General features: G+C 38.7%; 1 protein-coding gene across 3 annotated transcripts in view; it reads right to left on the bottom strand.

Annotated features, from left to right (window-relative positions):
- Positions 1 to 23755, bottom strand: part of ccnd2b (cyclin D2, b) — a 59288-nt gene that overhangs the window by 4869 nt on the left and 30664 nt on the right. Inside the window, exons 1-6 of one of the 3 annotated variants that reach the window (XM_008400494.3) lie at positions 21970 to 22674; positions 20910 to 21009; positions 20736 to 20816; positions 10132 to 10347; positions 5745 to 5904; positions 1986 to 2134 (exon numbers count right to left, since the gene is read on the bottom strand). In XM_008400494.3, coding sequence (XP_008398716.1) covers positions 1986 to 2134; positions 5745 to 5904; positions 10132 to 10347; positions 20736 to 20816; positions 20910 to 21009; positions 21970 to 22169 — 906 coding nt within the window. In that variant the 5' untranslated portion in view covers positions 22170 to 22674. Of the gene's footprint in view, positions 1 to 1985; positions 2135 to 5744; positions 5905 to 10131; positions 10348 to 11938; positions 12440 to 20735; positions 20817 to 20909; positions 21010 to 21969; positions 22675 to 23755 lie in introns of those variants that run through there. The other 2 variants (XM_017302662.2, XM_017302660.2) reach the window with 2 other exon arrangements.

Below are 23755 nucleotides of genomic sequence, written 5' to 3'. Positions count from 1 at the left end.
AAAGAATAGAAGAAAGACAGAAAGAATGAATAAGATGAGCAGAAGTAAACTATGAGTCTCGTTCCTCAAGTACTTTGGGTTTAAGGCGCTCAGTCTCATGTGGAGGCCTAGAGGAAATGGCTTTGACCCACTGAACTTTGACCCCTCACAGTTTGGGCCTAAAACAGAACGCAGGACAGTGGGACCGGATGTTTTTGGAAAACTTCTGCTATGAAAGAAGATCCTTTCTGCGTCGTTCGCCCCCCGCCTGCTGCTGCAGGTCTGAAGATGTGGGAGGTCTGAACCTTAAAGAACGAGCCGAAGCTCGCAAAAAAAGAGAAAAAAGGCCAGCATTCCTCTAAAACGCACCAATAATTGGAACCCGATGGGCTGCAGTCGGGGGCGCTTGTTATGACGGCGGTGCTGGGGGGCCCACGTAACCGTAGCAACGCAACCACAAGCCTGGAGACAACAACGTTTGTGTTGATTTTAACACTGTTTAGAGCCTATCACCAAATATTGTTGGAATAAAACAATGGCTGTGGTTTATGTGGTAGCTTACAGAGACTGCTGCAGAAAACTGATATTTAATTAAAACCTCGACAAGCGATTCATAAACGCCAGAGCTGTCCATTCATTAAGGTTAGAGACGATTAAAAAACAACGGAGAGATCAGTCACTCAAAGGAGGAGAGGAGGAAGAACAAGAGAAAGATCAGAAAGGGTAAAAAAAAGGATGAAAAACCGAAAAAAGGACAAAAAAGAGCAAAAAGCCAAAGAATACAAAAAGGACGAAAAACCAAAAAGAAAGAATGAGAGGAAGAAAAGCTTAAAAGAAGGATAGAAAGAACAAAGGGCAAAAGACAAAGAGTGAAAAACCAAAGAAAAAGATGAAAGAAAGGACAAAATAAACGATGAAAAACCAAAAAAAAGAAAAAAAGGGGACAAAAAGCCAAAAGGACAAAGAAAGGATAAAAAACAAAAAGAAAGAATGAGAAAGAAAAACGTAACAAAAAGAAGAATGAAAAGAACAATGGAAAACCAAAAAGAAAGGATGAAAAACCAAAAGAAAGAATGAAAGTACAAAAAACAAAAAGAGTGAAAGAAAGGACCAAAGCAAAAAGGACAAAAAACTAAAAAATAATGACGAAAGAGAGAACGTAAACATAGGATGAAAAAAAATGTACAAAAGAACAAAAGGAAGAAAGACTAAATGGAGAGAACGACGAAAGAACAATGGACAAAAGAAAAAAAGGACAAAGAAGGAACAAAAAAGATATGATGAAAGGTAGGACAAAAAAACTAAAACAGGACGAAAGAAAAAGACGGAAACAAACGACAAAATGGACGAAAGAAAGAAGGAAAGCTAGTTGGATGAATAATGAACAGAAAGAAAGGCAAAGACACAAACTGAGGACGGACTGTTGGATGGACAAAAAGACAGATTCCTGGAGGAAAAAGTGGACGGACGACAATAAAGTCCACCAGATGGATTGGTGAACGTCTGACTGATTAAAACCCGGAAATCGGTCAAAGAAAAGCCCAAACCTTCAGAGACGGCATAAAAAACACGGCATGGTCTTAATTACTGCCCAAGCTTCAGATTCGCGTTAGTTTCTGCTCAGATTCACAGAACGACGACAGTTTGGACAACGTTCACCCATCGAGGACGTTTTTAAAAAAAATTTTTGCCTTCATTGCAAACATATTCCTCCACCAGGAGGGGTCCACAGCTAAAGTGGGAGGCATGCAAAGAAACTGCATGCGTCCCACCACAAGAATGTGGGCTCTGAGTTTTAAGAAGACATTCCCCCAGCCGCTGCTCTTTATAGCAGCAGTCTGGCTACCCGACCAGCAACCAGAACGCTCTCTCTCTCCATGAAGAGCAAATCGCTTCAGTCTGCTGCGACTCAAGTCGTCACTGTTGTTTACTGAAGACTCTTTTATGCTGCTTGCGTGCGATATTGCAATCCCAGCTAATAACTGTTGCCTTGGTGCGACGCTTACCACTTCAGTGTTGGTGATCTTGGCCAGCAGGTCGGTCAGGTTGTCCCGACTCAGCCTCTGGTCGCTGTGGTCCAGCTGGAGGCCGCAGATCGCAGCCGCCATGCTGCCGGTGGCGATCATGGAAGGAGGGTTCATGGCGAGACGGTCGTCTGTCAAGGAAAGGTGTTTGAATGAAACTGCAGCAGGTGGAAGTGATGCAATCACAGGGATGGACGATAAATCGACCAACCCGCTACTTGGGTTTCCATTATTCAGGGATGCAAGTTAGTCACCACAAAAACAACATTTTACAAAGTATTTGTGGTTTGGTTTCTAGTGCAAACATCTTGGAACGCTTGAAATAAAACAAAACTATCTCGCAAGTAACTTTTCAACAAGAAATACAAGCTTGATACAAGTCAATAATTCCTTAATATTGATGAGAAAGTACCAAATATTTCTCCCATGTTCTAAGTTAAGTAATCTGGAGCTCTGCTTAGGTTGCTAGGTGACAAGGTGGGGTTGCTAGGTAACAGCGCAGTGCCGTTACATTCCGAAGGTTTTTGACACCAACATTAACTTCTTGCCGATGAACTAGTACTTTTTCCATCAATATTAAGACTTGACTAAAAACAAGCTCTTAAATCTTGATGAAAAGTTTCTTATAAGTTAGTTTTGCCTCATTTCTAGTGTACTAAGCTATTTGCACTACAAACTGGACCAAAAATACTTGGTAAAATGTTTTTGCATTGTTGATTAAAGAGTTAATCTAAAGTTGGTTGATCTTATCGATAATTTGATAAGCGACTATTTTCTTTAAAAGAAAATGATCACTTGTATGAAGGGGTTCTACCATCTTTCCATAACATAAAGGGATACATTTTTTTATAATTTGCTAAATTAAAAACAATAAACATTATGAAACTCAATAACTCAATTAGCGTGTAAAGCGTTTCCACAAAAAAAACGCATAAAATACATTTTACAACGACTCTGGATCATTTCGCCATCTTTGTTTCTGTCTCAACTGGCTCCACTTAAGGAAGACCAATGGTGCCCTCTCCTGGATGGCAGCCAAACTACAACACTAATAGACAGTAACGGGTGTCATTAGTTAATCAATTGGAACTAATTTTAATCTAATAAACAATTAATCTACAATTAATCATAATTTGATTCATTATTTGGATTCCGAGTTTAAAATGAGTGATGTCAGCACGCCCAAGGCGGCCATCTTGTTTCACAACCGTGTTTTACAGCTTCTATTTCTTTGGGCTTTAAATTCTGGTCAATTTAAGGTCTGAATACGAGTATAAAGTTTTAGTATTACTAGAATAAAGATGTAATACTAGGAAAACAAAGCATTAACTTGAAAAGCATAAATAATAATTAAAAAAAATAACATGAGGAATGTTGAGTTATACTTTGGTATCAGTTTTACAGATAAGGAAGAACTTCATCTTTTAGCATCAGCATCAAATTATTATCAGTAGCAGGATTTTAAAGTGAAAAGAAAAATGACTGGGTTGGTCACGTCAAATCCTGATAACTTTCCAAATCCTGATAACTTTCTCAAAGCTTTTTTCTCATTAAAACAAATATTTTCACAGTTTTTCTGGTAAAATTATGTCTTTATTTTGCTAATATTATGGCTACATTCTCGTAATTAAACAAAAATTCCCTAGTAACCGTCGTCCAACTCACAGGGGGGATGATGGAAATAAAAGTCACTTTTTGAGAATATTTTCTGTAATTTGTAAAAAGAAAGCAAGAAAAAAATAGGATCTGTTATGAGATTTTAATTTTTAGCCCTATCGCCCAGCCCTACAGCATCATCTCCGATGTGAACGCTCCGGATTTTTCCCACAGTCTGGATTTCAACAGACGCAGCTAAAACAAACCTGTGTGGGTTTTCCTTCTTAGAAACCTCCGCTCTGATTGCAAAAGCAGAGCAGGAATTTCTCCCACTCGCTGTGCAATGAGCTCCAGGCATGACTCCCCTGAGTCCACATGCAAGTCTGAGAAACTTTAACTAAAGCAGACCTGGTTGGATGAAGTGAAATCCCTTCTCAGCTCATTCAAACCTAAAACAATTTAAAATTTCTCTTATGCAATTCTGAGCCCTGCGACTCAGTGCAAATACAGATGTACTGCAAAAGGTTTTTTAGAGAATAAACATCATCACAAATGAAAAAATAAAAGTATTTTTGGTTATTTTCTAGAGAAAATATCAATAGCAATATATAGGAGCTGGATTTAAATACATAATTCTGGTACTAGTTCCACTTTTACTTTCTGAAGAAAAACTCAAATTTAGACAATATCCACTTATTTTTGACAGAATTTTATTTCTATTTTTAGAATAAAGGAGGATCAATGTTCTATTTTTGTGGGATGGAAAATGCAATAAATAAATAAAATAATAAAATAAAATATTACTGGCACTTTTATTATCATTCTTTGTGAAAATACAATGGAAATATTACAGAAAAAAATAAAAACTATTAAAGACCTGCATCAATATTTTAAAACATGAAGTGATTATTTAAAATGTTATAATTTCAAGTTAAGTGTCATTGTGAGCCGTATGGATACTCAAATATGGCAGTGGTTAATATATTGATCTCAAAAATACCAAAAACAAACGCACATTTTTTTATCCGCAAATAATTTTAAAAAATGCGTCGGGGTTTTGGTTGAAATGTGACAGAACGCGAGAGGTCAAAGGGTGTGAACAGTTGTGCAATGTGCTGTAACAATCTGATGTTCACACCAGCAGGTCAACAGTTTTCTTACTTCTTGTTTCTCATTCTCTAAAGTCCATTTCTGTGAACTAACAGTACAGATGTAAACTTAAGGCAGTCCATTACCTGCAGCAGAACATGTCAAGAGAAGAAGTTTTACTGATGGGTTTAATTAAACCGTCCAGTCCAGCTGTCCATAAAGGAGGAGCTGCGACCAATATAAGAATAACATCTCCATTCTGTATAAAACTCCAAACATTTACATTACAGCTAAACCGCAGCAGGCTTCCCCTTTTTTCCCCCCACTGCGGCTGCTTTGTGCTTTGATACGAGCAGCTGCTTATGAATAGCAGAAGCAACCGCTGAAACACACCCAAATGCATAAAGAAGTGACACAGAAAGCTGTGCAGAGCCGAGCGGGGCATGAGACTCATTAAAAGAGACGCTGACGTTTGTGAGGGATTTTATCGCACCCAGGTGACCTTCCTTGTTTTGTTTCCTTCATCGAATTAGCTGCAGAGGCCGTCTTGTGACATCCTCCTACATATTATGCCGATTAGATGATCATGAAGTAGCATTTCTTTCCAGGATATGAAAATATTAGAGGGATTCCAAGTATAGGCAACAAGAATCCCATGAAAGTATAAAGGAAAGGCCTAAGGGGGGACGTTTTCTCCCCGCAGCTTTCAGAGTTTATTTTGGACATGAGGCCAGGATGGGAGGAGGAAGGAAGATCAGCCTGACTCTTTAAACCTGGAAGCTTCCCTGTCAACAAACAACACAGGACGGCCAGAGCCGGAGCAGAGCTTGTGGAATAATTACAATCCCAGCACAGATCAGATATTAACGGAGAAACATGGACGAACGCTTTAAGCGGCTGTGAAGAAGAACAAGGCGGAAGATAAATCAGCCTGCAGAGACAAGAGTCGTCACAGATGACTCACTCCACGAGAATGTTTGGATCTGTGGGAATATTCTGGCAGCAAACTGAACGTGCAAACGTGTGAGAAACAAAAAGCAACAGAGAGGAGGGTACCTGTGGCACAAAGGGCGATGAATGTCAGCGTGTGTTTGCAGACCATCGCCTGCTTGTCTTTGGGAAGGGGCAGGCGGCGCATGATGTGCTCTATGAAATCATTGGGGATAACTGAGGCCATGTTCCACTTCAACTTCCCCAGGACGACCAGTTCCCACTCCTAAAGCAGAAAAAAAAACACACACACACAAAACAGGCGGTTAAAGGTGACTTACTGTGCTTTCTGAACAGGTTAGATTAGGTCTGTGGGCGATAAAACACATATTTGTTACATTTTGCACAAAATAATTCTTAGGAATGAGCTTTCTGAACACTCGCACGTGAAAATGGTTCCAAACAGATGTGCAACTGTACAACCATACATCTGTAAAAAGCAGAAGTGGAGCCTCCTGTACAACCAGCAAAAATGTGGCAAGTGGTTTCTGGATGGTAAGTCAACAACAAAACACTTGTCTTTTCCAGCAGCCATTGTGCAACGCAAACAATACTAATAGATTGACCCAGGAATAACTGCAATAAACAATGACACTATTGTTTCAATGGTAATCGGGTAATAATGTAAGACTACTAAACTTTAATATTGTAGAAAACATTTAACACTGGAATTGGAAGGCATTTTAAATATTCAAAATAAGATGCAATAAAATAAAATGGAAATAAAAACACAATAGAAACCATAAACAAAAAAGTATCATGACATTTCTGTAATAATAACTATCTACAATAACTGAAGAATTTTGAATTTACATTTAATTTTCCTTTGGGATAAACAAAGTATTTTTGAGTTGAATTTGAAACAAAATTCTCCTTCAAAACATATTTCAAAAATCATCAGAATAGATATCATCAAGCTCATTTAATTACTCATCAATAGCTTAACTGCTTATTAAGACCACCTGACCAAACGGGCTCGAGATCTGCTTTGGTTGCTAGGTGACAGGGTGGGGTTGCTAGGTAATGGCGCAGTGCCTGCTGACTTGTGACTTTACATTCCGAATATTTTTGTCACCAAAAAACACCAACTTATTGCCAAAAAATTGGCTGTTTTACTTTTAAGTGCTTGGGCTGTTCTTACACTTTTAGAAGTTTTTACGCTTCCAAACGGAAGCGTAAAAAAGTTCAAAATGTGAATTTTGCATTACATGACCCCTTTAAAACTGTTATTCTAGACAAAATCCACCTAGTCGGGCTCCAGTGGCGTGCTGCCATGACTTCATTGACCATGAAAAAGATCACAGCCAGTCCTTATTCCCAGAGGAAATAGCTCTGTAAGATGAGTAACATTTCTTCATTTTATCTCTCCTCACTGTGTCTTATTATCTGCGTGCCTTTCTCATTCCTCGCATCCTTTGTGTTCATATCGCCGGCATGTGACGAGCTCTGCCCTGCTTAGAGGCCCTGCCAATGAGACAGCGAGCGCCGAGCTTCCTGTCACAAGCCTCAAGCAGCTACAACGAGTTCACACTGCACAGGCAACAGTCGGTCTTTGTAGCAGCAAAACAGGTCTACGCATTCTCACCTTTTAATTTCCTGTCTCTCCGCTTTGCTGCGCTCTGAGATGAAAGATTTACCAACCTTTCAATCGTCTCTTTAACTTTCAGTATCAAGATTAGAAATGGATCATTAATGATTATCTTGTGTTTTCAAAATTTTACCACTGTTATGGTATATTAACACTATATGTTTATATAAAAATGACTTTCTTCAAAGACGTTTATATACACTAAGATTAAACCACTTTAAAAGAGTCAGAAGATGATGTCACGGGTCAGCAAGCTTCTGATTGGTTAATATGCAACTGAAATGGACGTCTACTTGTTGATGGTTTTTTATGTCTTCTGGTATTAGTGGCCTTCATTAATCAGGGCTCACACTGGTTTGTCTAGAAAGTCTGGTTAGTTTGGGGAGGTGTGAACGCACAATCAAATTCTGATGCAGACCAAAAAACAAACTCTAGTCCGACTAAAATCCTAGGGCTCAGTTCAATTAAAGTGAACTCTGATGTGATTCAAGTATATATGTGAATGCCAAGTGGACCGGAGACCCGTGCAAAAGCAGGAAGTGTACTAAAGCACAGAGCATTCTGGGTAAAAAAAAACCCAAAACAAATGCGCTAGTCTAGCGCTAGTTGGTGAGATATCTCGTGGTTTTTTTAGAAGAGACAAAGAGAAATCCTACAACCACTAAAAATTTATGCTACTCCATTTTTGTTTGCATTTCTTCAAGAAGAAAAACCATAGTCCACTAAAGACTCTCACTGGTATAAACAATATACTAAAGTGCAGCCTTTATACCATTAAGTTTCCCGTATTAAGCTAAACCAAAGGTTTAATGATTTACAGTTTCATAAAAAGTGAAAGTTTCCATCATGCTATACGGAGCACAGAACAATCAGCGCTTTCCCTCTGTGACCTGTAGGTGCACACTGCTGGTCAGCTGGCTGAAAGAAGGCTACTGCACTTTCCGTATTCTTACAAGACATATAAATGGCTTCCCAACTAAAGGAAAACCTCATAAACACGTTTATTAATGTAATGCATGCGGTTTTAAAATTACGGTTAGCAAACTGCAAGGAAAGTAGAGATGCACTGATACGATATTAATGTCTGTATCGATCCCAATATTTTAAAACAATTCTAGTTCGAGTACTGGTGGCAATAAGGGCAAATCTATTCAGTTTAATTCTATGCTTTATGCTGAGTGACGTCTTGCTTTATTATTTATTTTACGTTGTTTTGAACCATTTGAAAGGTTTGTTGCAGCTTATTTTTCACGTTTGACCAATGTAGTAAAGTTATTGTTTGTCAGTTTCAGCTTCTTTATTACTCATTTTAAATTGACAGTTTTAGTCCTAATTTAACAGATTGAATAAATGAAAGTTTTCTTTACATGTTTAACCAAACTTTTGAGACTATTGGCGTATTTAAGTATGCTGTTCTGGTGTAAAGTTATAAAATAAATCTGCAATTCAGTAAATTTATCTCCGTGCTTAAAAAAGAAACGTTGCATCAATTCAGCACAGTTTTCTGCATCGGATCGGTATCAACCGATACTAAACCTCAGATATCAGTATCGAAAGTGGAAAAAGTGGATTGGTGCATCATAAAGGAGAGCAGAACAGCAAAAAACAAATACTTTCTTCTGAACAGTAAAGAAATATATTTATCTGGTATAAACAGAATAAACACTTGGAGGTTACTCACCAACACTTCAAAATCCAATATGGCTTCCATGTTTATAAAACATAGTGAAAGTGGATGAAATCAGAGTCGCCTCTGATCATTTATGGCTGATTGTTAAATTAGCTGCTTGCATTCTTTGGCTATAGATTGAGTAAACCAGAATAATTAACTTGGTGTGTTAAAAGAACTGAAGCTTTAATGTTTCCATGAAAACAGCTAGCTGAGTGCAAAACACCGTCACAAGACAGAACAAGCTTTCAGGAATGTCTTGATGGAACAGTTTGTGATGTTTAAATGTGCTAAATGTAAAAACAAAAGCATCCATCTTTCTTTCCTTTATTAGTCTGAAGGCCAAACATCTAACAGCCGGCAGACATCTTCAGACGTTTCCAACCAAGATGGCTAATTAGCAGCACAAGCCAAAGGAAAATATTTTAATTTAATTTGCTAAAATCAGAACTAGAAACTACACAGCTAACTCCAAATAAAACTACTCAACATTTAAACATAGCGATGATCAGAAGCAGATACGTGTGACTTGTAACTTCCCCTATGGTGAAACAAATCCCCTACAAAGCAAACGTAGTAAGCAGTGAAACCCCGACATAAGGCGGGGGCCGTCCCCGCTGGCGCTCTTCCAAAAGCGTCTCTGTCACCTCGGACGCCGGTAACCATTCACATTTGCGTGGGTTTCCTGTGCATAACCCAAATCTTACGTGCTTACGTTAAAAGAAAGATCAGTGATTGCAAGATGAGCAGTAAAGAGATTTTGCTGTTGGTGTTCTCGCTTCCTGAGCTCTAAAAACAGCTCAGACGACCTCTACTTCAATCTGTCATCTCCTAACGGCCATTTTCTTGTTAAAAATAGTCCCTGCATCTATGCAAAACAAAAGATTAAACACAAAAAATGTTTTGCGTTAAAATAAAACTATAAAAACAGCAAAAACTGAGAGAACTGCAATGATAAAACTCTGTTATATTGCAGTGTTGGCACTAGATGGCATCACACGCCTCTGCAGTCTGCATGAATGCACAGCACAGATGTGGCTGTGTTGCACAGTTTCACTTGTGATGAAAACTGGATACTTCCTGTGAGACTCATTCAGCCATTAGCATTATAAAAATCTCCAAAAAAAGAATGTGATGCTGCATTTTTAAAGGCTCACATGAATGCATGGATGAATGAATGAAACCTTGGTTCTTACCAGCAGCTCTCGGGGTGTAATGGAGTTGTCTGTGTACACGCAGAGCTTTTCCGCTGATGGCGGCCTGCAGTCCTTCAGCTTGGCGGCCAGGAAGATGCACACAGCTCCCAAAAGCTGCAAATAGTTTTTTCTTGTAGGCATCACTGCTAAGAATCTGTCCAAATAATTAATGGCTAAAGGGAAGACGTCTTGGTTGGTGTTTTCCTCTTCACAAACCTGGAATGACAGGAATTTAACAGAGAAGAAGAAACTTTAGAAGGGCTTTTTTAAAAAGACAAATCCAGCTGAATTAAATTTAGTGTTGACTACTCTAAAAGAAAATCAACTGGGTTTAAATATTCAGCAATCTAGATGGTTAATGATGTCTTAAAAATGTAACAAATTCTGCAGTGAAGTTGTGTGACATAGCATTTGGTTTGAAAGTGAAGTCGCTTTTCGTTCTTCAATCAAAGTGTAATTCAGATTACTTCCACTAGAGGCAAACTTTAAGATATCGGTTGCTTTAAATGTTCCCTGCTTAAAAACTCAAACAAGTTACTACAAATGGTGAACAAATCCCGAAGAAGGATCAGGAAAAAAAACTGAATCAGAGCAAAGCATTATGTCTTCAAGAAGAAAAACTATATTATATATATATATATATATATATTCTACATTAAAACCTGAAATTTTCTGGGCAAATATTTCCCCAGAACTGATGGGGAAAAAAAACCCCAAATGTGACTTGATGAAACTTTAACATATAAAATAATTGATCCAGTTTTTTGATTAACTTCAAACTTCATATTTTGATATGCTTTGTGGGCCCAATGAGAATATATGCAAAAAGTGACGTCACATGTTGAAGAACATACACTAGTAAAAACAGTTGTTAGAATAAGAAAATGGGCCATTTCGTTGTTGTTGTTTGATATTTATTGTTTTAAATATAAAAAGATTAAATCTATTTTTAATTTTTCATAGTTCGTATGTAAAAACAGAAAACAAGATTTTGAATTTATCATTCTGCACTTCAAAACTAAATAAGTGTTTTAAGTTTTTACTGATTTCTAACGAGAACATGTAATAACTTATGCATGGCCTGTTCACAAATAGGTTTAAAGAGGACTTGCATGCAGATAATTGGGGTATTTTCTTTTTCAAGGTCAAATCGCTAATTTCCACACCATTTTACTGAATGAAAGGCACACAAAAAAAAAAAAAAAATCAAGCAAATTAGCTCAGTAGGAAGTCGTTCTGCAACCCCCTTCTCGTTTTTCGAATCCTCTTCCTCATTGTCGATTTCTCCATTAATAAAAACGAGGATAGATAAATCCCCCAAAAGTCTTTTAGATGCAAATAAAACACCCAATCGAATTGTTTCCGACGGTCGAATCGAATGAAAGTTGAATAAAATCGACATATTTCTGTTCACAAAACTGAAAGCGGCTCTGCCTGCTTCATGGCTTGCAGCTTGAGTCACCTTTAAAAATTCGTAATAATTAGTGAACGTGGAAAATACCAGATTTTCGATTATGTAAATTAAGATAAACTCTTTAGCTGTCGTCTGAGCTCGGTATGAAGCAAAAATTCCCAACAGTGTGGCTGTAAACTAATGTAAATAAGTAGCTAAGCGCATTGAGGCTGATTTTTCTGGAATTTCCGACTCCCCCACGCCTTTGGTGAGTCACTCTCATTCAATTGTAAAACAGGTTAACACCAAGAACAGCTATTCTTTGAACTGCATCTCTGTTTTTCAAGCCACATTTAGCTAAAACATGCAAATAAACGCGACACAAGTTAGCTAAACTTTAAAGTTCCCACCAACCTCGTGCATCCAGCCTGCAACCATTCTCCTCATATAAGGCTGAATGTCCTTCTGGACCCGCTGGAAATACGAACACTGAGGTAAAAAACTGTCCTCAATAGTTAATAAACTCTGCAGCACTCTATCATCATAGAGGATGTTTGGGTCAGGCTGGGCTTTCACGGCTGTGTCTGACTCCAGGCAATACAGCTCCATGACTAGGGCCCCCTTTCTGCTCTTCCACCGCTTCTCTCCTGCTTTTGTGTGATTAAAGTGATAGAAATAAAAAATAATAATAAATAAATATTGTTATAATAACGTCGTCAGCCGACCGGAGCAGCAGAAGTCCCCGAGACGAAGCATGAGGCTGAGGCAACGAGGTTCTCTCCCGACCTGCTGCCTCTCGGGTCTGCTCCTTCCTCCAGGCAGAGGACGCAGCTACAGCGACGCACAACTTCCGGAGACACCTTCAAAGTAAAAGCCGTATACGGGATATCCGGTCTTATGAAAAAACAAAATAAAAGCAAATCAAGATACACAAAAAAACATCTAATAAAGTAAAAAATAATAAAACAAAAATAAAATAAAATATCAAATAAGCATAATAAATAAATAAATTATTTCATGCACATATCAGTAAATAAATTGGACAAAAATGTAGAAAAAATAATGCTGTATTTTTTTGTAAGCACCTTTCTTGAAACTCCAGGTCACCTCCTATAATTTAAAGGCAAAACAACATTAAAAAACAACAAAAAAATAACAAAAATATAATTTAAATAATAAGCTGCAATTATTCATAAATAATAATACAACAGAAATAATAACAAATAATAAGAAAAATAAATTAAATAATATAAAATACAAAAATAAAACACAGTAATAGATACAATAAAGTGCAAAAAAGGGGAAAAAAAAGAAAATCACATGGCATAAAAATAAAATACAATACAAACTGAAATAAAAATGGCCATTTTAATCTAAAAATATGCCAATAATTAGATTAGATTTTTAAATAGAGTAAAATAATCTCAATTCTATTTTTGAACCGTTAAGATTTTCAGCTTTATGTTCCCTCTGTTTTCTTCTCTTGTAACCTTTGTCATACTTTCCTGGCAACAAATGAATGTACACCTTCTATAGATGATAAACTTGGCCTTATTTTTCAGTGCTTAACCGTGTCTCTCCCTCCAAGATGCATATTAACTACGACTTAATTAAATGCTCCAAAATATCTGGCACTATTTAACATATACATACTGTAAAACCATATTTATATAAATTATTTCACAAACAAGACACAAACCATCTGAATCATGTTGCTGCTGCAGGTATCAGAGTTTTTATGTGCCTGGCAGCCATGTTTGTTTATATGGAAAAACTTTGACTTTCCAACTTTCAGTGTAATTTCAGTTGAAGTCCAACAAGAAACTGAAATTTTAGCTGAAAAAATGCAAACAAATTGAGTCCAGCATGGTTATTAATGTACAGGTGTACTGATGTTGGTTTATATCTCATTAAATCACTTAAACACCACCTATGATGCTGTAATGGAAAATTTTATGATGTGCTCCTCACCCCTGTTGTGCTTTAGATTGTGTCTGATGATGAGATCATGTGTCTGAATGATCTCATCATGAGACTCATCAAGCTGCTCTCCTATAGACATCCACAGTGCCATTTAACAGCAGGAGACGTCGTTGATCCTGAAGACTATCTAAGTGTTACTCCCCCAACCCATGACCTATCTGCCCTCTTTAGCATTAAAGTACAACCCCCTTTCCTTAACAATAGACAAATGGCCAGACCATTTGTGCTGGGCTCCACAGAATCCCTGATACATAACAATCAGGGATTCACACCTATTGTCCAATCAAGTCTCTCGTCTCTGACCAGAACCTATAACAGGAAGATCCACTGTTGGTCAGAGCAGACTGACAGACTCCTTTGACTCTATATTTCTGTTCTCGCTTTGCAAGGTTTTAATATATTTCTTATTTCTTCTCATCCAGACTCTTGTTAAAGTTTTTTTTTTTCCACGACAATACTCAACACGTCTCTACACTGTTCGAATCCGTAAAATGCAAAGGAACACATTACTATCGCTGGTTTTGGAACAAGAGTTGTAAATAAAACACAATTAAGTTGGATCTGTCCGTCCAAGACCTATTATATACCCAGTTGCCAAGATAACCATGTTAGCAGTCTACTTTTAGCAATACAACCAGTGACAGTGCTCCTCTCTACATAGATTCTGTGCGGTGCAATTTCTGATAAAAACCATCAAAAATGTCTGAAGGAAGTGTTGCAGATATCAGTGCATTTTATGTGTGGAAGCCATATTGGATTTTGAGGTGCAGGTGAAAAATTTTCAACTTCCCAGCAACAAATTCCAATTCTTTCAATTTCACTTGATTTTTTCCAACCTACAACTCAGAAATTTTGACTTCCAGGTACAAATGGAACAACACTTCTGACTCATTTTAACCTGCAACGGATCCTTATTAATAAACTGAGGTAATAGAGACAGATTAAACTGTTAATTGGCTTTTTTGTTGATTTGTAACTCCTTAAATCGTTGCTGTAACTGTACCATCCCTTCCCATTTTTACAGTTCTTGAATGCTTACAAATTTAAGTCATCAGCTGGTGTGGCTAATTGGCGTTAGCCTTGTCTCTTGGCAACAATATTTAGCACATACCAATGGTTTTCCAAATTAAACAATCTTAAGTTGGGTGTGGATGACCGAGGTCGACTTCTAAGGTAAAACCTCCTTAGCTGATTGATGCTGTTCCAGACCAGAGACTCCAAACAACGTTCAATTTATCCAGTGTGTTATCAACTAATTTTTTTAAAGTAATAATAGTATTAATTTTGCAGCTCACACTGGTCTGTACCAAGCTGTTCATTAACTTGGAATGTCATTCTGAGTTTTTAGACTCCAGATATGTTTAACAGTTCCTGTTTCGACAAAAAAAGCAAGAAACAAAGACAAATATCAACCCAATAAAGTAAATTATTTCATCTAGGTTCAATGTGGTTACATAAAGCTTGTTAGTTGACCTTTGAATCTGATTAATTCTTTCAAGATCCCAATGCATTTACGCTATGTACACTCATCTACTCTGAAAATACAAGTGGGATTTAAGAAAGCATAAATAAATACGCTTACTTCCCAATGTTTAATGTCTTTTGAGTATTCATTCTCTGCTCTAGGTAGCTTTATGTGTCAGTTCAGCTGAGATGTCTCTCATGAAGATGCTTTTCAGTAAAAGTCAAAGGTAACCGTGGAAGTCTGTGAGAAACCAAAGACAGGAAACTCTCACTGTCCATGCAGCATTTTGTTCTTCATTTTCTCAGGACATTGATTGGCCGGGAGGCGCGCAAATATTTCTTATCTGAAAAGCCAACCTGCTCCGGAAGAGGACATGCAAATACTTTTCAGTTAATTATTGACTTAGTTGCTTGACATTTGTAGCCAATATAAAGTTCACATTCACTACAAAAAAACCTCAAACTACTGAGGTTTCATTTGTAGACAATCTGCATAATATCGTATGATAATTTAATCATATTTAGATTAAATACGTCTCATTTCACCTGTAATATGTCTACATTATTTCATATGTCTACAATATGAAATAATGAACTCATGTGACTGGACAGTATTTTTTCAGGACCTGAACCTAAAATATGTCACCCCTCAGTCTTTTCAGTTCCACATCCTTTGTTTTTCAGTGGTTGCTATATTTCCAGAGTAATCTTTTAAGACACAATTTGCAAAACAGAGAGCAGGGAATGACTGGTATCAGTTAAAAAGTTACAATGATATCAGCTCTTAAACTTTGCAATAAAAGCTATAAAGATATTGAGCAGTTCACAGAAAGCTACGTTTCCTAAAAGTACTTTTCCAATTATGCTCTTAGCTTAAAATATTCAAAAAGTGTTGAGTATTTTTAAGTCTTAACATCATCATTGCATGAGAGGACGCTTGGATGCAAACTTTCACCTGAAATTCATGGTTAACATTAAGCTAACAATGCTTGCTGACATGTCTGTAAAAACTGAGATTTGTGAGGCTGTCCTGGTAAATTAAAAATTTTGAACATACATTAAATCTCAAATTTTCTTCTGTGAGAAAATCACATTTAGCTTAAATATAAAACTGTTAATTTATCAATTTCCCACCAGTAATTTGACATATTTCACACAACTGCACAGATAAAACTAAATATTTGCGTAGAAAAACGTTCCAATTCTTTGTTCAAGCTCATTTAGATTAAATATGAGAATTCAATCCTCTTGAGTTCATGTCTTGCGTTGACTATAATCAGATCAACCTGCAATAAAGCTCAGCTGCTTTTGTTGGATTTCTTTGACATTAATTCATTTGAAATATTTAGCTAAAACAACAGTTTGCAAAGTTTATAGAGGATTAACAGGCATAAAGTATTTCTAAGGAGATGTTATTTGGATACAGTAGGACCTGAGGTCTTTCCAGAAAATGTAATTTGTTTTCTACAAGTTACAATAAACTTCAATTTTCTCCATTTACCTTGACTACAGAGTAGTAGAGTTGCAAGACAGAATCTTTTCCCTAAAAAGATAAAATGAAATGAAATGAAATAAAATAAAATAAAAAATCAGCCATGACTAAAATTCAGCCAAAATTTGGTGGGACAATAAAAAAATATTTTCTTCATTTTTATTAAACAATGGTTTAATATTTTTTTAGGGCCTCTTGTTACTTTAAATCAAAATAAGCTCCTGCTGTCCACGCTTCCCAACTCAACCTTTACACTCACACGTAAAAACGGCTGCAAACAGAAATATAATTATGCAACCGTACATCTTTGAAAAGCAGAAGTGGAGTCTACTGCGCAAGCAACAATGAATGCAGTAAGTGGTTTCTGGATGGCAAGTCAACAACAAGAGCCTTTGTCTTTTTCAGCAGCGGTAGATCCAGCTGACCAAACCTGCTGGACCTCTGCTTGGGTTGCTAGGTGACGGGCAGAACTCTGCTGGGGTTGCTAGGTGACGGGCGGAACTCTGCTGGGGTTGCTAGGTGACAGGCGGAACTCTGTTGGGGTTGCTAGGTGACGGGCTGGGCTTTGCTGGGGTTAGTAGGTGATTTGTGACGTTACCTTTGGAACGTTTTCCAGACACCAAAAAACATTTTATTATTGTCAAAAAATAGCTGTGTGGTTTTTTTAAGCACTTTTGCTGTTTTTTGCTGGCATGGGGCAGAGACCCAAACAGAAGTACAAAAATGTGATTTCTTTAAAAAAATAAATAAAACAAAACAAAAAAAAAGCATCAACTTCGTATAAAGCGAATTTGTGTATTTTATATATGGAGCTTGGTTCAGCTCTGTGGGAGCAACGCAGGAATCTAAACTCGCCGGTTAGGATCAAGGCAACTTTACTGTTAAAGCAAACAGAGGAGCTAAACTGAGTCACGTTGCAAACTTCCCCCTTTCACAGCTGCCACCAAACGGCTGAATGAGATATGGACTTTCATTGAGAAAAAAAGCCACACACACACACACGCACACACACACACACACACACACACACACACACACACACACACACACACACACACCCACACACACACACGCAGACACACACACACACACACACACACAAAGCACTGTGGAGCTATTATGAGAGCAGACTGTGAAGTGAGAATCAGAACCGTCTGTGAGGGAACGTCAGGGTTAGCAAGATTAGTTCTGCTTTAAAAGAAGGAGTGTCTTTGAACGGGCCACTCTCAGAATTGAGATTTCATGTCGGGTTATCCAGTTATCTTTCCACGGAGAGGCTGACAAATCCTTGCGTCAAAGATTTTCTCTGATGACAATGAGGCCTTCCATGCCAACCAGTCAAAGCTCCGACACTTGAGGCGTTAAACAGATAAAAGCAGCCTTACTCCAATGCTGCTGTTTGTGCATGTGTCCTGTGATAACACGTCAGAGCCTGAAACCCTGGGAAAACGTGGAGCAGCGTGAAATCACCTTGATCCAAAGATTCCTGCTGCATACCAGTCCGCTGAACCCACCAGAGCACAGGGGCCCGCAGATAAGCAGGCTGCCAATGATCAAGAGAAACAGACAAAGGAAGAGGGATGGCAGTCTTGATCTGTAATCCAGGAGTTTGGTTTGCAGCTTAAAATCATGTAATGCATTTCCTGTGTAAGATCAAGGAAGTTGCTCCACGAGGGAGGCCGCTGTCGGATATAAACACAGGATTTACTTTGGCATGCCAGTTCCAGAGCTTGATTACAGGTTACCCATGTGCGCCGAGTCAAGCTGGCTGTTTGGGTTTACTGACAGCAGAGAAGAGGATGCTATGGCTGGAATGCAGTGGTGTGAACAGTGGTGAGCGCTCCTCCCAGAGCTAACCGATAGCTGGTGTTGCTCAGACGGAGATAAAGCTGCTTTTTTTTTTCTGTCACATGCTCGCATTCTGGGGAGCTTGCAACACCGTGGAAGTGGGCCAAACACTCGTGAACCAAAAAAGAAGGCAACTCAAATGTTGACTTGCGTGTTCTTGCTCTTTCATATGCTATTCTGGTCATGCTATCAGCGGCATGGGGCAGGTTTTTATCACACATCAAAGGTCTGTTATCACCGCGGAGCGGCTTTCCAGGAGATTCCAGCAAGGCGTGTTGAAGCTGCTCCCAACAACTGCTTTGGTTCTTAATTATATTTTTCTGGATGCATAAATCCTTAGAGTAACTCCCACCATGAATCCATCCGTCAGATGTGATTGGAATCTGCGGTACAAGCAGCTAATTTGCGCTCAACTGCGAAGGCAAGATTAGAAAACAAACGGAGTGAGCGCAGGAAGAGGAGGGTGTTTCCCCCGCTGCGTCTTTGGAATGTTTTGGCTAAACTGAAAGCCATCATTCAAACGCAAATGCCAACATTTGAGGAGACAATGAAGAGATAGATAGCAACATCCGGGCCTGGTTCAGGCCTCGAGCACAAAAAGGGTTTCTTTTCCTCGGTCACTGCAGAATTTACCCCCCTTCTGTTATACGTCTGCACACGAGTCTGACGTCCGGTGGATCGCATCCCCCGATGCGACCAGAACCCCGGAGAACATTACCCCATTCTCCACCATGAAGTCAGGAGAGACGGCAGACGAAGAGCGGAGATAATGAGCGTGAATTTAAAACAAAGGAGGGTCTATAAGGTGCTGGAACAAGAGACTGTGAAATGGTCGCCACTTGGTTTATGGCCCCAACATCTCCTTCCATGAACTGCATAAAAAATGTTCTGATTCTTTACGTCGTCAACAAGTTAAGCTCTGTAAACGCAACAAAGAAGCAGGCTGACAATGCCTGACGGGTGCTTTGTTCTGATGTTGTTCCTGTCAAGGAAATCGTACTTCTTGTTGGGATTTCCTTAAATCTATTTGTGGCAGGACCGTACCACAGCTCTGGAAACTTTGCAAAAACACTTCTTTTTTTATATAGAACCTTAAAGAGGCAGTATTAAGCATTTTCCAAGAACATAGTCCACTTTTATACCACAATCAAGCAACTATGTTACCTTCAGTTGTTACAAAAATACTGCATATGTCAAATATGACTTAAAAGAAGTTTGACTTGAAACTCCTGCTCTTTCTGAAACTCCACCTTCAGGAAGTCATCACAACATGGCTCCCCTATTAACAACGTTTTCACCAGCGTTTCACTGAGAAGTAGCTCCTACAATGAGCTCTGCAGATGTGCGGTTTCACCAGGTGTTTGCTAATTTCTGCTGGCTAGTCTGAAGGAGCTGATGAGGAGGAGCTGCGTCTCAAAGGCGGAGCTAGGTCCACCCAGATGTTTTGCCTAGCAAAATGGTTGTCATGGAGATTAAAGGATTTCTCAAACAGGCGTGAATTAAGAATTACGGCAACACTCCTGCTATGCTTAATGAGGGAAAAAAAAGTCAAAAAAAGTAAATTTTACATATTACTGTCCCTTTAAAGTAAAAACATTTCTTAGCAAAACAAAACAAAAAAACATTCTTTGATGTTTGTGTCTTAAAATTACCAGTCAAAGAGCCTTAGGTCTCAGTGTGGATTGTGAGAAAAATATTTATTGCAATTAGGAGTGAGCGATATGGATTTAGAGTTTTATCACAATATTCTATGATAAGAACTATTTATTACTTCTTTGTCATGTAACTCTATATTGTATTCCACAAACACAAATATCGCTCTCATGCTTCTTTACTGGTGTAAATATTTTATAATTTATTGAACAGTGATAAAAATAGTAAAACTAAATCTTGACAAGACAGACAGTTTTTAACAGTTTTAAAATCATAATTGGCACCCCTACTTGCAATTAACTTTCTGATGCTTTCAATCAATTTGTGAAGATTTGTTTTATTCCTGATATTTTCCCAATATCTATATGTAAGCCTATCGCAATAATCAATTAATTAATCGCATGATAACTTAAACTGAGCTCAATAATTTCCATTCTGATGATTAATATTTTTTGAAAAGCTGTCTACAGAGACTTCCTAATCTATTTTATTTATGATTTTGGTTGCGTGTTGTTTTTATTTATTTATTTTTTGTTTGTTGTATTTTATTTTATTTTGGATGTTTAAAATATGTAGTGTCGGATATTCTTTCTCTCAAAGAGAGAAGGAACTTGCATTATTATGCCATTATCAATACTTCACTTGAAAATGGTCTCAAAACAATGTTATCGTTGATCCCAAAAATTACCAGGACGATTTGTGATCTACCATAATCTTTCATTGTGACAGGTCAGTGCAAACATAAGTTAAATGGTGGCTCACAGTATTTACCTTGAACAGATGAACGCGTGATTGAAAATGCATCTTCTCTCTGTTCCTTTGTCTGCTCTGATGACTCCAGGAAACTTTGACCTGCAATAGGATAAAACGTTGAATTGTCGCTACACAATGTTCCACGTTTAATGCTAAAGCATGGAAACATTTGGCTGTCATGATCTTTGTTACCTTTGGAGGAAAACGAGGAAAGCAAAGCATGAAAACACCATCCCTACTGTGAAGCATGGTGGTGGCAGCATCATGTTGCCTGGATGTTTTGCTGCTGATCCTTGAAAAAGAGATGGAACCAAGAGGAAAGAACATTATGTGAAACTAATGAAGAAGCATCTCGAAAGTTGAGGTTTGGACACAAACAGGTCCGAGATGCAGTTCCTTTCCCTCCTCAGCTCCTTCAGACTAGCCAGAAGCAATTAGCAAACACCTGGTGCTGCTTCTCAGTGCAATGCTGGTAAAAACGTTGTTAAAAGGTTAACAGAGAAGTGATGTTGTGATGACTTCCCGAAGGGAGTTTCAGAAAAAGAAGGGATTTCTTAAAGAGATAGAGGCCCAATTTCAAGGTGTTAAATTACAAAGTCAAATGTTTTTTAAGTCATATTTGATATATGTTGCATTTTTATAACAACTACTTGATTGTGCTATAAAATAGCACTAAATGCCTGGAAAATATATAATTCTGCCCCTATTATAAATAATTTTTCATGTGTAACAGTATTTGGTTTGTATTAATCCATGTTATTTTCAATATATATTTTTTTTTAATGACACCAGCTTGGAGCTCTTGGGGGCATCCTGGTGGTGTGGGGGCCCTAAGCAGTTGCCTTGGGAGGAATGGGTCAAAACTCCAGCAAACTACTGAGAGAACTCTGAGAAAACCCAAACTGTTTGTTTGAGTCAAGTTACATCTTAAAACTTCACCTAATATTAAGGAATAATGTACATTTTGAGCTGTTGAATGTAAGAAAATGTCTCAGTTCTTAACCTGGCATTTAGAAAATAGAATTTTCTGAATGTTTAGTCCCACTTATTGTTAGACAATGTAGAAAAAACAGGTTATGTGTCTTATATTTCAACTATATGCAAAAATACAACCCAAATTTCTCAAAGGACACATATTTCAGTGAGGAGCACAGAAGGGACAGTCTGCACGAAGCCTGGGTTAACTCATAAGTGACAAGTAGCAGCTTGAATACACTCCAGTTCACACTGAACTATAAAATAACTCTGATACCTGGATAAGATGATACTTTTCCAGTTTCTCTGGACGTCTGAGCATGCATGGAAAACACAGACTTGTGTTTCCAAAAAAGACAGAGCGGCGTTCTTGATGTGAGCATACAGCTTGCTTTTTGTTATATAACTCTGCTGAGGGGGGGGCACTTGTCCTGTTCCAACAGTTGACTCTGAAGTTCCCCCAGCTTTCCTCCTCATTTGCTACACAACACACATGTCTCAGGGCGGTGCTGAAGACCCGGGCGGGGGGGACTGAAGTGGACCAAGGCCAAAAGGCAGTGGCTGCCTGTCACAAGCGAACAAGTGTGTGTAGTCAGAGATTATGGAAGGAAGGACACAAACAAAAAAAAATCCGGCAGAGGAGCTCCAGTGGCAGCTGTGTCTCTGAGTGCAAAGGATGCTGGACAACTGGAGAGCTACGATTGGCCGGTGAGGTAAAGTGGGTGTGTCCTGGCACGGACCAGCTTCCTCTTTGTGATCCTCAATGAGAAGAGTGACAATTCATCAGAGACAGGATGTCCAATAGGAAGACGGATCCCAGCGGTGGACAGAGAGCCTTGCAGCTGGCCACTCAATGACCTTGGTCGAACAAAAGTGAGGCCTCTCTTTCTCTTTCTGTCTTGCTCTCAAACAATCTGTAAGGCCTGCAGAAAAACGAGGCATTAATCAGCAACAGACGACCGAGAAGTTTCCAGTAAGTCATTTTGTGTAAGTTTATTTTAAGCATATGGGCCTCCCAGCTCCACAAATAACATCGCTTTCTTCGTCCATTCATTTCCCCCTTCGGCTCCGCAACATTTTCACTCCTACACACTTACATTTCCCTCCTGAGAAACGGGAGGAAATGAGGGGCCTCGAAAAGTTAAGGAAAGCCCTTTGAAAGCGGTGCTAGCGAGGCCTTATAAACGGGTAGCAGGGAGGGTTTCAGATCTGGTCTGGACTGTCTGGGGGCTTGCCTGGTGTTTTCCTATGTGTGATGCATGCTAACCTTGGGCCCCTTTTGACTATGACAGTGGCATAAAGAGGCCTCTGTAAGGCTGACTTAGCTTGCCTCACCTCTTTGGTCTGATTGCCTAATTGAATTCAGAAGAAATTCCTCAAAACATTTGGACAGAAAATGACAACAGCTTATTCAATTTTCAACAGACTACAAAGAGAAAAGTGAGTGAATTGCGGAACCTAAAAGCTTCATAGCATTGTATAATTTTAATGAGCACCACCACTTAAACCACAGGGCAATTGTCTGGCGGATCTCAGGCCTGCATTCAGCTGACCGCTACTGGTAGCAATGTAAACCCAACAAATAAACACTTTGGCGATGGCGAAATCCAATATTTCCCTCTTGCATGTTGTGTAATTTGACATTCCAAGAGAGCCCTAGAATAAAAGAATGAAGACAAACAGGGGCATACCAGGCCTATCTGCAGGAAATGCCATGATATGAGTTAGCATGGTGATGGCGTAGTCAAGGGTGGGTGACAGCGGCGTTCTCCTGCAGTCCCCTGACGTCCGGCGGGGCTTTGATCATGCACTGGGTGGGGGGTCCCACAGAGCGCCAACAAAAGGGTCCAGTGGCACATAGGAGTCCATCAGTCCGCCGGCATGCACGCCATCATGCAGACCATCAGCAATGGTCCACATTGGGTGTTCCCATCTCAAACAGTGAAAGGAAAGTTCACATACCACTGGATCTGTCTCATCTGACTCTAATGGTGGACTATTACTCAAACCCGCACGTTCTATCAAAAACTCAGACAAAAATACTGAGATGTAGTATTTTTACC

The sequence above is a fragment of the Poecilia reticulata genome, chromosome 23 (assembly GCF_904066995.2).
Source record: "Poecilia reticulata chromosome 23, P_reticulata-male-v2, whole genome shotgun sequence".
NCBI lineage: Eukaryota > Metazoa > Chordata > Actinopteri > Cyprinodontiformes > Poeciliidae > Poecilia > Poecilia reticulata.
Note: the sequence above shows the minus strand (reverse complement) of the source record. Positions and strands in the feature narration are given on the sequence as shown.